The 16528-nt window shown below is 26.8% G+C and overlaps 1 protein-coding gene across 1 annotated transcript in view; it reads right to left on the bottom strand.

The window, feature by feature from the left end:
* Positions 1 to 16528, bottom strand: part of LOC111621887 (uncharacterized protein CG43867-like) — a 243537-nt gene that overhangs the window by 52278 nt on the left and 174731 nt on the right. Inside the window, exons 29-32 of the mRNA XM_023364145.1 lie at positions 12365 to 12383; positions 10700 to 10797; positions 9442 to 9583; positions 5597 to 5727 (exon numbers count right to left, since the gene is read on the bottom strand). Coding sequence (XP_023219913.1) covers positions 5597 to 5727; positions 9442 to 9583; positions 10700 to 10797; positions 12365 to 12383 — 390 coding nt within the window. The remainder of the gene's footprint in view (positions 1 to 5596; positions 5728 to 9441; positions 9584 to 10699; positions 10798 to 12364; positions 12384 to 16528) is intronic.

Consider the following 16528-nt stretch of genomic DNA (forward strand, 5'->3'; position numbering starts at 1 on the left):
AAGAAACAAACTCTTTCCGTAAGGAACAAGAAATTGATCTAAAGTTGATTGTCTTACTCTTTTAATCAAAATTTTTCTCAAATGCGATAGCGCATTGTCGTTTATATTGCGTTGTCGTTTTCTAATGCCACTATGACTTTTTTCTTTCTTTGATGCCATATTGATTAAATATATAAATCACAAAACTGAAATAAAGAAGTATAGCACAAACACTCGGAAAAGCAATGCTTAACTCGCGCATGCCGAACACCAACTAAAATTTGACACAAAATACCGTTACGTTCGTTATCCAAGACAAAATTTTTGCAAAATAAAAGTTCGTTAACCGATTTGGTCATTAACCAGGACGTTCGTTAGCCGGGGTTCCACTGTATATGTCTTGTTTTCTCTTATTCATTCTGAATGCATATACACATATATTTATACATTTGTAGTTTTGGTTTTATTTGACATTTTCTTAGTTTTGATTCTATTAGAAAAATTGTTGAAAGTAATGCTGTTGTATGTAAACAAAACAAAACAAAAAACATTGCAGTCAAGCCAGGCTTATAATTTAAATGTATATATAATTATTTTTATAGCAATGAAAAATGTCATGTGTTTATAATTTATTATGATGACAATTATCAAGTCATAACCATCAAATTTCTCTAAAATAACACCATTACATATAGAAAGAGATAATTACCAAAAAGTCATCAGCTTTCAAGATACAAATTCAAATAGGAGTGTCTAATAACATCTATTTATTTTCTATATGCTAAAGCAGGGATGGGCAACCTGCGGCCTGCATTAATATATTTTGAGGCCCGCATCGCATAAAATGTGAATAAATATATTTCCCAGCTTAAGGAAGTATGCAGCAAAATGTCAAACATAATTTTCTACAACTTATGTATGTGAATAGTTTTTCCACAATGAATTTAGTGAAAATTAAAACAAGAAACCAGCTAACAGACACATTGAAACTAATTTAAAACTAGCAGTGACTAATATTTAACCAAATATTTCCAATATATTACATTTACATCAGTTCCAGAAGCTAAATTAAGTACACCCATGCTAATTTATAATTATATATGAATAAATAATTGTGATTTACCAACATTTTTTCTCTTTTCTCTTGTATGTGGCCTCCATCAGTTCAAAAGTCTTGAAATGTGGCCTTTATATAGAAAAAGGTTGCACATCCCTGTGCTAAAGTATGGATTGACCATATAGAAAATGAACAGAAGAGAATCACAGGCAAGATATACATATGAATGTATGTATGTTCAATGATTTCCAGAAAAATCATAATGGCAGATGAATATCTCTGTAGAAATAAAGGATTCTTCATGGTTTCTAAAGATTCTCTTAGTGACTTTAGCCAAGAAAGAAAGAAGCTATTTGACACATGTTTAAATGCAATTTAATATTTGCATATAATACACACCCACTTCAAATTCTTTTCAACCCTCATAACCTGCAGATTATGCACATGAATATGGGAATAAAACGTATTTTAGATTAAAGACATAAATTGTCATGTTATTATATTTATATTATACATATATCATATATTTCTCAAATATTTAATAAATATGTATATATTTAATAAATATTTACACTAAATTTAAATATTTCTAATTCAAAATAATTACTTGTGCCATCAGTGCAGCTAATTCAAGTGCTAATTCCCTAGTAAGTGGAAATTTTCCTTGCATCACTTCATCATTAATTTGATATGCTGTTAATAATCTTTCTTTATCAGTTTCAGCTTTCAATAACTGACGGAAACACAATCTAGATTAAAAAATATTAATAATTTAACAAATTATCTTAAATAGAAATGATTTTATGAAAAATTTGTATTTTAATTATAAAATTTATAACTAGAATTTAAAAAATGATATAATTATAATTTTAATAATATGTGAATAAATAGAACACCAAACACTAAGTCCAAATTATACTAGTAATCAAATAATTTAATTAATCAAGTTCAAGCCTGATAGTTAAATCATCTCTATCATTGATTATTAGAAAATATAATACATTATTATATATTTATAATGATAACATAATATTAAAAAATACCATAATTAATTTTCTTTTAAATTGTAATTAGTAAACAATAAGCTAATCAGAGTTATTTAAAACATTACAAAAATTATAAATTTAGCAAAGTAATAGACTAATGACAAAGAAGAAATTTTGTTTTTATTTTTTTCATAAAGTGAAAGTTATGTATAAATTCCTCTTCAAGAGAATTGTTATACAGTAGACTTGCTTTTAAACTAGTACATCTAGGAAACCTGTCAAAAAATATGTTATATTGATTGATTGTTATATCAAATTTTTAAAAAAAATTTCCACTTTTGATAAGACTAATGTCATACAATTTGGTGTTTATATAAAAAAAAAAATATGCTGAAATTTTAAATGATAGTTTTTTAAATCATTTAAAAAAGTAGTTAAAGAACTAAAGGAAAATATGACTATATACATGATTTTACCTGTTGTTCAATCAAAATGTTAATATTGAGAACTGTTTTCACTGATGTATTTACTCTACTTGAAAACTTATTTGAAATAAAAATGTAAACACAATCATAATGTTTACATTTGTTGACACTGAATATTTGAAATTGAATGAACTGCTCTGTTTATATATCATATGTTATAGAATCAATCTAAAAGCCTATCATTGAATACAAATCATAAATAGGACATTTTTACTGTTTTTGAATTTATATTTAATATTAAAGCATACATGAACATTAAAATTAATTATGATGAATATTCTAAATACAATAAATATGAGATGAAAAAGAATATCAACACTAAATAATAAGTTTATAGTACAATTTACAATAAATATGAAATATATAATAATTCAGTAAAACTTTAAATTGATTTACCTGTTTTTATACATAAGTTTAATAATTCTTGTGTTTTCAAATTTTCCTAAGTGCTTTTCTCTTAATGCTTGTTCCCATTNGTATCAAAAACGTAAAATATTTGAGTAGTCGAAGACATAGACAAAGATTACAGTGCCACAGCACTGGCAAAATTTAAATTTGTCGACTGGAATTCCTTCAGATAACCGACCTTCGCATAAACGACGCTCTACTGTATTTTTAAACGTAAATAGAATTTGTGATAAATGTTTATTTAAACTGAATTATCAAAATACATATAAACATATTTACTTACACAATTGTAACAAATATATAAAATTTATTTTTATGAATTTATTCTTATAATTTCATGTATTCGTATGTATATTATGTATGAAGTCTGTTCAAAAAATAACCAGACTTTTTGAATATAGCAAAAACAAAATGTCCTAGGTCATGAAGTTGACAACACTATATTCGCGATAACTTACCAAGTAAGCTGCTTTTTTTGGATTGTTGATATCTCGTTTTGTTCCAGCATTATTGTTTTTTGAGTGGAAGGTGTTTCAGTGTTCATGGCGATTTTTGCAATGTGCAATTTATGGGAGCAACGATGCAATGTAAAGTTTTGCGTGAAACTGGAAAAAACTTTTATGGAAACATTTCAACTTTTGGATCAAGCTTATAGATGCAATACTCTAAGTCATATGCAGTGTTATGAATTGTTTACCTGATTCAAAGGTGGTCATCAAATAGTTGAAGATGACCCTCAACCAGGAAAGCATTCAACCTCAGCTGATGACACCATATTCAGAAAATCAGAGTTTGAATTTTTGCCTCAAGGTCAAACATTCAACCATCAGTAATATGCAGATGTTTTGAAACAATTGCATGAAAAAATTTGCAAAAAGAGACCAAAGTTGTGGTGAGACAACTCATGGTTTCTTCACCATGACAATATACCTGCTCACTCAGCCCTGTCAATTTGCCAGTTTTGTGCCAAAAATCAAATAACTGTCCTCTCTACTCACCAGACCTGGCTCCTTGTGATTTTTTATTGTTTCCAAAATTAAAATCAGTGCTGAAAGGCTGTTGTTTTGACACAATTGATGACATTAAAACAAATTTGTCATAAGCATTGAAGGACAGTCCAAAACAAGTTTATCAAGATTGCTTTGCAAACTAAAAATACCACTGAGATAAGTATGTGAATAGGGGAGGAGCATACTTGAAGGGGACAAGAACCAATATTCCATAACTTGAAGAATAAAAATTAAAAAAATAAAGTTCAGTTATTTTTTGAACACATCTCATATTACTAATATATGTGCACGTTGAATTTTCACAGACTGCTTTTTAATAAAAAGTTTCTCAAACATTCTATTTTCATACCTATACATGTGAAAGTATTTGTTTTGTATTGTTATTGTTATAATTTCAATTATTGAATTATCAATTATCAAAAAATAAAGTTTAGAATAACACCAAAAATGAAACAAAACTGCAACATATACTGTCCCATTGAAATTTAAAGATAAAATTATATGTTATTTAAATGTTCTCTTATTAGGTTGTCTGCCATTTCCTGTGTGACAAAATGAGATGCCTCTGTCTATAACATTCTATATAATGAGGCTATTATTTAATCTGTCTTCATTTACTATTTTAATATAATTTTATATATTTCATTTGTAAGTGTAAAAAACTCAGTTGTAAAATTTGAAAACAATTATAATTAGAAAAATATCAGGAGTGCAAATGAATGTTTTGATGAGTTTAAAACATTACTTCCAGTGTTGGATGATATGAAAGTTGATTTTTATTAGTTAAGTGTAATTATTTGATTCACATTTCAAAAGAAATAATTTTAAATGATAGAATGGCTATATGGGAAATAAATTAGACTTTGCAGAAGAAATATGTAGGATAACAAATTCGACTATAAATAGAAATCATTTTAATACTATAAAAATAATTTTTTGACTTATAAGTGTGAGCAAAATAATAATGTCTTTTTAAATATGAAGTTAATCTTTAAAATTAGTTAAAAAAGTGAACAATAGACAGTATTGGGATCAGCATTACCAGCTCCATGTCACCAACTTGTTTATATATATATAGGCTATAATTCTCTTATTCCATCTATTTTTATGTATTGGTTTCCCAGTTAACACAAGATACACAAGTATAAGTTAAAATAATTCAAGATATCTTCTCTGAATATACATACTACATTGCCGACTCTTATTTCCATGACTGTTGGCTATTTTCCTTCAGTAAAGGACATTTTTTTTATACTTCTAAAGAAGAGGAAAATTTGTTTAAAGATAAAATTTACGTATAGATTTTAAATTTCATCTTGAAGACTAACAAAATTGAACAACAAAAATTAATAGTGTATTCTATTGGAATATTGAATTCTTTTGTTAAAATAGAATTATAGATACTTTTGTCATATGTGCTGATAAAAGAAGTAAACCTTTTCTATTTTAGCATTTTGCTTTATTGTATATTTCAAAATTTTACATAAATTAGACATTTATGTAAAATTACTGTATTCCTTTTTGTAAAATTCAGAAATTTTGCATTATTCTTTCTTTATGTTCAATATAGGTGAACACAAAGGAAAATTTTGAACAAAAAGCAAAATTTCTGAATTTTATGATTTTTATAAGTACTAATATAAAAATTAAAATATTATCTAATTTACTCACTTTTCCCCTTGGATTTCTCGATACCTCTGAGGATAAAATTTCTCAATCACTTGCTGTAACTGATGTTGAGGATTAGTTGGAGGACCACCACTTCCTCTGATTTTATCACCATTATAGTCTCCAAATTCAATCTAAATAATAATAATAATAATCATAAAATTGCAACATATGATATTATTTTATAAATTAAATATTAAAAAATTTTATTATCAAAATTAATTTTTAAATCTTTTAATTAAATATAACCAAAGATGATAATTTATTTTGAATATATATGTATATTTTATAATAACTTTAAAATAAAATAAATATACTATTTTAGTTGATAATTTTGAAAAAAATTTTAATGTAAAATTCAAATATGATAATATTGAAATTATTGGGTTAATATATATACAGTAGAAACTCAATTTAACATATTTTTTCATTGGGCTGTTCAAATTTTCATAAATCACAATCTTAATACAACACAACCACAACAAAAAATCTGAATAATTATAACAAAGACATAAACCAAATTCCAGTAAGAAACATGTAAGATTCATTAATAAAAATTCTCAACAGCTTTCAGCTATCTCATCATGTTAAGTATCAATGTTAAAAATAGAACATCAAACATCAATCTTTAAGTGATGGTGAAGTGCCATCTGATTGGTTGTTGTTGTAATGATGTAGAAAATTAAAACAAGACCTCAAATAAAGATCTCCAGGTCTGATGTAGGACATCTTTAAAATTAATTGCAACATTTTTCTTATAAGCTTTATATATTTTTAATACTTTGAAGTGTTTAATGAATGAAAGCCCTCTGGCTGGACCATGTGTAAGTGCATTTGAATCTGGTGTTCCATAGCTAGGAGGACTAAGGTGGTAGTATTATGCCTTTATTTATAGACGTGAGGTGTTCTTTCAATTGTTGGCCTACAGGGCTAGTAGTGGTGCAAATGTATTCCAATTGTCAGTTAGATGTGTTATCTGTGACTGGGATGATGTATTTGTACCAGTCCTTGGAGTTCCTCAATAATGAGTACATTGTGAGGCTGCATTTAAAAGCCACAAAATATGTTATTGGCCCTTGCTATTTCCATGTAAATTCATTTGAGATGTTGGTTGTACTTTATGGAATTGTATGGTTTGTTCTCCTTGCTTTGGTTTGTGATATGTAATGTAACCTGATAATGTACTATACAGAAGTTGGTGTGGCTTTATAAAAAGGGAATATTAAATTTATTATTCACTTAGGATGGTAGAATTACAAATATTCAATAAATTATCAAGATCATTTATCATCTTGTGATAGTGAAAGGACACCATATTTTATAGTTTTTTAGCATTGGAAACTTGCTAGACTCATAAATTGGTATAGCAAGCAGAGTAACATGATATCACTGCCATTTTCAAAGTTTGCCATAGATTCTGTGTTCAAATAAAGATGAAAACATACCAAGTTCTCAACAGGAAACAAACAAATATCCTTAATTACTTTCAAAAAACAGCTTAAGAGTAGTTCATTATCTTTGTATAAAACATCTACAGGTGCTAATTGTTGTACATTATGTTGTATGAAATAAAGGCTTTCATGGCAACATTTATACTGGTAATATACAGTGGAACCCCGGTTAACGAACTTAATCCGTTCCGCGACTCCGTTCGTTAACTGAATTGTTCGTTAACCGAAGCAATTTTTCCCATAGAAATTAATGCAAATGCAATTAATCCGTTCTAGTCTCCGAAATTTTTGTGATTTTATTTGTAATATACAGTAATTTTCTTTGATGAAAATGTAGGAAAACGTAGTATCTATCATTACAGCAACAAACATGTAAACTTTGTTTAATAAAATAGCACTGTACATACCTTCGTTTGTTGTAGTTGGTGGCAGAAAAGTGGAGATATACGAACCTTAATGCTTAGAAGGGGAATCCCCTCCAAAAAATAACGGGTAGCACTTCATTGGAAGATTCTTCGAGTCGAAGTCTCTTTCGGAAAAAAAACCCACCAGTGGCTAAGTGGTCTTCGTACCTTGAACACGGGGAGTTCGTTCGTGGGTTCGCACCTCGCTCAGACGGGCTGGCCACGTGGAGTTTTCCGGGTTTTCTCCACGTCTGTAACGCCTAAATAGGGGCCAGTTTCCCTTAAAAACACCTCCCAGAAGGCATTCCCCTAGGCAGATCGCCTAAGTGTTGCGTTGCCATAACTTAACAAACAAACAAACTCTTTCCGTAAGGAACAAGAAATTGATCTAAAGTTGATTGTCTTACTCTTTTAATCAAAATTTTTCTCAAATGCGATAGCGCATTGTCGTTTATATTGCGTTGTCGTTTTCTAATGCCACTATGACTTTTTTCTTTCTTTGATGCCATATTGATTAAATATATAAATCACAAAACTGAAATAAAGAAGTATAGCACAAACACTCGGAAAAGCAATGCTTAACTCGCGCATGCCGAACACCAACTAAAATTTGACACAAAATACCATTACGTTCGTTATCCAAGACAAAATTTTTGCAAAATAAAAGTTCGTTAACCGATTTGGTCATTAACCAGGACGTTCGTTAGCCGGGGTTCCACTGTATATGTCTTGTTTTCTCTTATTCATTCTGAATGCATATACACATATATTTATACATTTGTAGTTTTGGTTTTATTTGACATTTTCTTAGTTTTGATTCTATTAGAAAAATTGTTGAAAGTAATGCTGTTGTATGTAAACAAAACAAAACAAAAAACATTGCAGTCAAGCCAGGCTTATAATTTAAATGTATATATAATTATTTTTATAGCAATGAAAAATGTCATGTGTTTATAATTTATTATGATGACAATTATCAAGTCATAACCATCAAATTTCTCTAAAATAACACCATTACATATAGAAAGAGATAATTACCAAAAAGTCATCAGCTTTCAAGATACAAATTCAAATAGGAGTGTCTAATAACATCTATTTATTTTCTATATGCTAAAGCAGGGATGGGCAACCTGCGGCCTGCATTAATATATTTTGAGGCCCGCATCGCATAAAATGTGAATAAATATATTTCCCAGCTTAAGGAAGTATGCAGCAAAATGTCAAACATAATTTTCTACAACTTATGTATGTGAATAGTTTTTCCACAATGAATTTAGTGAAAATTAAAACAAGAAACCAGCTAACAGACACATTGAAACTAATTTAAAACTAGCAGTGACTAATATTTAACCAAATATTTCCAATATATTACATTTACATCAGTTCCAGAAGCTAAATTAAGTACACCCATGCTAATTTATAATTATATATGAATAAATAATTGTGATTTACCAACATTTTTTCTCTTTTCTCTTGTATGTGGCCTCCATCAGTTCAAAAGTCTTGAAATGTGGCCTTTATATAGAAAAAGGTTGCACATCCCTGTGCTAAAGTATGGATTGACCATATAGAAAATGAACAGAAGAGAATCACAGGCAAGATATACATATGAATGTATGTATGTTCAATGATTTCCAGAAAAATCATAATGGCAGATGAATATCTCTGTAGAAATAAAGGATTCTTCATGGTTTCTAAAGATTCTCTTAGTGACTTTAGCCAAGAAAGAAAGAAGCTATTTGACACATGTTTAAATGCAATTTAATATTTGCATATAATACACACCCACTTCAAATTCTTTTCAACCCTCATAACCTGCAGATTATGCACATGAATATGGGAATAAAACGTATTTTAGATTAAAGACATAAATTGTCATGTTATTATATTTATATTATACATATATCATATATTTCTCAAATATTTAATAAATATGTATATATTTAATAAATATTTACACTAAATTTAAATATTTCTAATTCAAAATAATTACTTGTGCCATCAGTGCAGCTAATTCAAGTGCTAATTCCCTAGTAAGTGGAAATTTTCCTTGCATCACTTCATCATTAATTTGATATGCTGTTAATAATCTTTCTTTATCAGTTTCAGCTTTCAATAACTGACGGAAACACAATCTAGATTAAAAAATATTAATAATTTAACAAATTATCTTAAATAGAAATGATTTTATGAAAAATTTGTATTTTAATTATAAAATTTATAACTAGAATTTAAAAAATGATATAATTATAATTTTAATAATATGTGAATAAATAGAACACCAAACACTAAGTCCAAATTATACTAGTAATCAAATAATTTAATTAATCAAGTTCAAGCCTGATAGTTAAATCATCTCTATCATTGATTATTAGAAAATATAATACATTATTATATATTTATAATGATAACATAATATTAAAAAATACCATAATTAATTTTCTTTTAAATTGTAATTAGTAAACAATAAGCTAATCAGAGTTATTTAAAACATTACAAAAATTATAAATTTAGCAAAGTAATAGACTAATGACAAAGAAGAAATTTTGTTTTTATTTTTTTCATAAAGTGAAAGTTATGTATAAATTCCTCTTCAAGAGAATTGTTATACAGTAGACTTGCTTTTAAACTAGTACATCTAGGAAACCTGTCAAAAAATATGTTATATTGATTGATTGTTATATCAAATTTTTAAAAAAAATTTCCACTTTTGATAAGACTAATGTCATACAATTTGGTGTTTATATAAAAAAAAAATATGCTGAAATTTTAAATGATAGTTTTTTAAATCATTTAAAAAAGTAGTTAAAGAACTAAAGGAAAATATGACTATATACATGATTTTACCTGTTGTTCAATCAAAATGTTAATATTGAGAACTGTTTTCACTGATGTATTTACTCTACTTGAAAACTTATTTGAAATAAAATGTAAACACAATCATAATGTTTACATTTGTTGACACTGAATATTTGAAATTGAATGAACTGCTCTGTTTATATATCATATGTTATAGAATCAATCTAAAAGCCTATCATTGAATACAAATCATAAATAGGACATTTTTACTGTTTTTGAATTTATATTTAATATTAAAGCATACATGAACATTAAAATTAATTATGATGAATATTCTAAATACAATAAATATGAGATGAAAAAGAATATCAACACTAAATAATAAGTTTATAGTACAATTTACAATAAATATGAAATATATAATAATTCAGTAAAACTTTAAATTGATTTACCTGTTTTTATACATAAGTTTAATAATTCTTGTGTTTTCAAATTTTCCTAAGTGCTTTTCTCTTAATGCTTGTTCCCATTTTGATATAACATCACAGAGCTATAAAGAAATGTTAATTAAATACCATAAATATTTAAGAACTAATTGTAATGTAAAAAGTAATATTTTATTCAATTAATTTAAAATCATATAATGTAAAATATAATTGAATGAAAATAGTTTAAACTTATTTGAAATTATTTTCCTTCAATTCTATTTTACACAAATGAATAATAAAACTTTTTATTCAAAATTTTACTGTAATAAGGTAATTTTTATGTTATTTTAATAATTACAGAAAGTTTATCTGTTTTCTTAATTATTTTAAATTTATAAATATAAAACTGTAAATTATACTACATGGTAACTAAATACAGAATCTAACTGATATATAATACAATGCATTTCAATTAATTTTATAAAAGTGATTGGCAAAAGAAAAAATTTGGATAAATATCAGAAAAAACTTTATGTATACAGGTTCGTCTGATATATACGTACATTATATTGTATATTATAAGTAAATATAATATATAATGGTTAAGCAATGTAGAAATCAAACAATAATAAAAAAATTTTAATCTATCTATGGTTAGTTTTAATATTAAGTGTAAACATTCAATGCTAAAACTAATGTACAGTATTTCTTTTGGAACAGATTCTAATAGAAAATTTAGTTTTCATATTTTGAAATAAATATATTAATGTAATTTCGTATGGATAACTTATAAGTTATATGTGTTTAAAAGGAAATTTGAAAGATGGTACACATTATGCACATTATTTGATGGGACAAGTTATATGCCAATTTTAAACTGTAATTACAAACTTAACAAATAGCTTTTTCTTTGCCTAACATTATTAAGAGCATCTTTAGAAAATATGAAAATCCTTTGCCTTTGTGTACAGTAGATATATTCATCTGCAATCATGATTTTTCTGCCTGAGTTTCCAGATTCCTCACTTGTAGACACTTCCTGTTAATTTTTTGAACATCCATCCACATTTTAATTATTATTATTATTATTAAACACTCCTATTTGAAAGCAGATATATTTCTGGTTAATTCCCCTCTGTATACGTGTATAATTTCATTATTTCAAAGAACTATGAGTTAAATTTATTATATGTTAACTTATTGTTTTTACTTTCCCAGCCATTAAGGAATATAACATGTATGATTTGTATGATTTTTGGTCAAATTTTTTCTCTTTTTTGCATTTCTTGATGTTTTGATACACCAAGAGCACAAAAACATAAAAACATCTCTACAAAATTCTATATGTGCATGGTGTGTAGGTGTCTATTTTACATTATATATCAGGACTGGATGAAGCAAAAATTTTAAAACTTTCAACAGGGCTGCAGAGTTGGTAAAAAAGCACTCGACTCTGACTCCAGCAAAATTAAATACCCACTTTATGGGGGGCAGAGGCACTCATAGGGGGTTACCATACTCTGAACTCTGAAAGGAGGCCTGGGCATTTAACCAAATACTTTAATAGTTAGTATTTTTAATATCTAACTTACATTAATATTTATTTGTATACAAAAATTAATTTTTAACAAATATTTAATAAGAGGAAAAAGGGGAGCANTATAAATTTTATTGTTAAGTTATAAATACTTGTATGCTAACTAATAAGCTAAAAAGTAGAAAGGAGAAAAAATTAAAGAATCAGAATATATTTATTCGTATTTTTCGATCTAGTAAATATAGGCATGTAATATAAATTATCATTCTTAAATGTCCTTTAGGATGTATATAATAATTTTAAATTTAAAACTATTCTTCATAAATCATCTATTCAAATGAATGTTATATATATCAAAAAGATTTCAGAGAACTTTTGGCTTCTATATGCTTATTTGTTCAGAGTGGTTATGTAATATGAAATCAATTGTTGTACTGTAGAGATGATTCATACATATTTTTAAATGAAATTTCAAACACAATAAATTAAAAATAATTTAAATTACTTTAAATTACATTGTAAAATTTACAACTATTTAAAGCTGATTGTTTATTTACTATTATAATAAACATGTTATATTATTATTATAAAAGGTTGATACAAATCAAAAGCATCTCTCAAATTTTTAATAACAAAAAATAGTTTGAAATTATAGTTAATAAATGCCAATATTTGATAAATATATACATAAATGGACTGCACGAAACCCCGATAAATTTGTAAAGTCAAACAACCACTGAATTACATTACATTAAATTATAATTATTAAATTTAATAAGAGATGGTGCCTAATGCCTCCCTCTAGTGACAAATTATTTAGTAATTAATTAAATATAATCACAAAAAAGTAGCCTGATGTAATGTGGTGGTTGTTTGGCTTTGATAAATATTTTTTTAAATAATCAAAAATATTTTATTGACATTATTATCTAATAATTTTATTATATTAGCCTTCAATTCCTTTAACTAGATGTCTTCTCACTCCTTTAACTAGATGTCTTCTTAAATACATACAAAAAAACCCAAAAATCCAGCACTAACCTTTACTGTCTAAATAAAAATGAATGTTTTTGATGATTTTAAAACAACCATCTTCAGGTTTTCACAAAAATTTGAATATGCCGCACTTCCAAAAAATTGGATTTCTTCCTCAACTGTCAAACCAGGGGCAGATACCTCCATCTACAGGCTTAAACACCCTGGCAACTGTACTATGCTGATTCCATTGTATATGTCAACTATACAATGCCCATCCAATCAGATGGCGTTTTAAAGAATTTAAACTTGGTATTTGATTGCACATGTTGCGTTCTGATTTTCGTAAAACCTGAAGATGATTATTTTAAAATGACCAAAAACATTCATTTTTATTTAGACAGAAAGGACAACTGATGTGGCTCTAAAGTTTTATGGAGATGAGATGATAATAAATTAAAAAAAAAGTTAGTCCCATCAATAAGGACCTAAAATTGCTTTAAAAGTCAATATTAAGATTCAATAATTCTTATCTTCCTAAATTTTATACATAACAGTCCTTTAGGATTTTATGTACACATAACACTAAGATCTTTGAATCAGTTCAGTGCATTTACAGCTTTGCTGCATTCAGAAGAAAATAGCATATCTTTTCAAAGCATTTGGAAAATCTCATACTCATTCCATTGTCTAAAATGCACTAGGAATACTGCATCAAATGCTTAAATATAAATTTGTTAATATTTTCAATGCATTTGTTAAAATTACTAACATGACTTTTAATACAATTCCTGCTATGAGATAGATAATCTTGGAAAGCAAATGATGAGCTTTACTTTCTTTGTGTCAAGTAGTTATTTGGTATAATATTCTGTTCTGTATGAAGGCAGTCAGTAAAGATCTATATGAGAATGCTGATTTGGGAAAGTAATCAATGACTTCAAAAAAATTAATCAAAAAAATTGAGGAATATGAAGATATAATTTGATGGACTAAGTTCTGTATGCAAAAGAGGTGACACAGGAAATAAACTTAGATTAGAAATTTGAATATGAAAAAACTATTGATGTGAGGAGAAAGACATTTTTCATATGAAACCCTAATGAACCAATTGAGAATCAAGAACAGATATTTTGCATCAAGTTCTTTAATGTTATTGTGAACCAATTACTTTCGCCACTTAAGAGTTGTTTTGAGATTTTCAACCTCATTATTACACGTTTGGATTTTTATATAGAATCTCTTATTATTTTAATAACAATAAAACCTAGGAATTGGTCCAGAAATGCTCCAATTTGAAAAGTGCTTTGACTTATGGAATCTACACTGATCAAGATATGAAATTTTATGAATTACAAAATGAGATCAAGGTAACAGCAAATATGCTTTATGTACTGCCAAATCTATCACTATTGCTTCTTTTATTATCCAAAACAACTATACAGATGTTTTCCCAACTTACTAATAGCCTTATGAATTTTGCAAACACTGTATTCATTGCATCAACAAATGGAGCTTTCTTGCCTGAAGCTCAAATAATTGTCTGTAAACAAACATGACAGAAGAGAACTTGATAAATATGTCAATTTTTTCTATATAAAGTAGCACTGCAAAAAAAATTGATTTAAATAAAACTAGCAAAACTCAGCCAGAAAAGTTAAATTATATAATTTAGATAATCATTGAAAATAAGTCACTGTACATAGGATTAGAAAATAAAACATCTAACATTTTATATACATAGAACTTTATTAGGGAAACAGTCCAAATTAACATCAGAGAGACTTGTTTTAAAAACCATCCTGGACCAAATTATGTCTAAAGCCACTGTTGTTTGAAAGCATAAATAAACTAAATTTAAGACTTACAGAAAAAGATCACATTTTGTTTTTAATTTTTAAAGATTAGAAATCATACAAATTAGATAAACATATTTTTTTATTATTCAATATAATTAAAAATTTCTACTGGTAATTAATTCACTATAAAAAAGAAAAATAATTCTATACATGTATGTTCAATCATATATTATGGCTATATATCATCTATGATAATAGCTAAAAATATTTGATAAATAAAAAATTGTTGCTGGAACAGGATAGAACTCTTTAAATTTACACATTACTCCAGTTTAAGAAGTTTATTAATTCATTAATAATAAATTATTAATTAATAATTAATTGTATTAATTAAAATTAACAAATAAAATGTTTATCAATAAACAATTATTATTAAATAAGAATTATGTATTATAAATTATAATAAAATAATTTTAAAATATTATTTGGTTTATTTTTATAAATAATTTTAATAGCATGTTAAAAATGTGGTAGTATGATATACTATATAGGTTAAATGATAAATAAAGTCTTCTACCACAGGGTTCTTCTATAAAGTATGGAAGTAGAAACAGTAGCCAAAATGGTCTAATCTATATGTGCAAAGCATCAGTTTGTTATGTTGCTCTTCTGTGTTACAGTCAACTTTAAACATGGACATGTTTTCCTAATTCCATATAGTAATCAATAATTGAATTTTCAGCTTAGGAAGGTTGTGCACCTCTTACTTTTGGTTGCTTCCAAAATTAAAGATAGTATTAGTAGGTCAATATTTTTTTTATCATATGCTTAAAATACTTGATCCATTCCCAAATACTGTTTGGGAATGGATCAAGAAAAACCCAGAAAGTTTTTTATGCATCGAATGCAAAAATGAATTGATTATTTTGAAAAATGTATCACTAAATAATGATAATGTTAAAAAATGTATATATAATTAAATGAATTTTACTATTTTTGAAATTGAGATTATTATTCTTATCCCTCCTAAACTAATTTTATGAAAAGAGATCTTATCTATCAATTCAACTCTAGTATAAAATATTCTATAATTGCTATAAGTCGTTTTAATATAAAATGGAATAACTATCAAAAAGCAAAAGAATAAATATAGTGGTGCCTCGTATAACGTACTTAATCCGTTCCAGGTGCACGTCCGTTAAGTGAAAAGTCCGTTATACGAAACGCATTTTCCCATAGAAATACATGTTAAAACATATAATTCATTCCGCGGCATAAAATAACCATACTGTACTATAAAAAAAATGAAAATGGAGCAGTCACCAATTATGCCGGGTAGTCAGATGTCATGAGGAGGAGGTGGAGGAACACTTTCTTTACACATTCATACAGATACAGACTTTTTACACATTGCAGAAGGTCTCTTTTTATTGTTTTTAATTGGAGTCAGATTCAGGAGAGGCTACCAGAGCTTGCAGGGTCATCTCCTCTTGTTCCATCCTTTGTTTTTTGGCAGCTGGCTTCTTGAAAAACATGTCCAAG

The sequence above is a fragment of the Centruroides sculpturatus genome, unplaced genomic scaffold (genome assembly GCF_000671375.1).
Source record: "Centruroides sculpturatus isolate CEXI.00-Female unplaced genomic scaffold, Cexi_2.0 scaffold14, whole genome shotgun sequence".
NCBI classification, from domain to species: Eukaryota; Metazoa; Arthropoda; class Arachnida; order Scorpiones; family Buthidae; genus Centruroides; species Centruroides sculpturatus.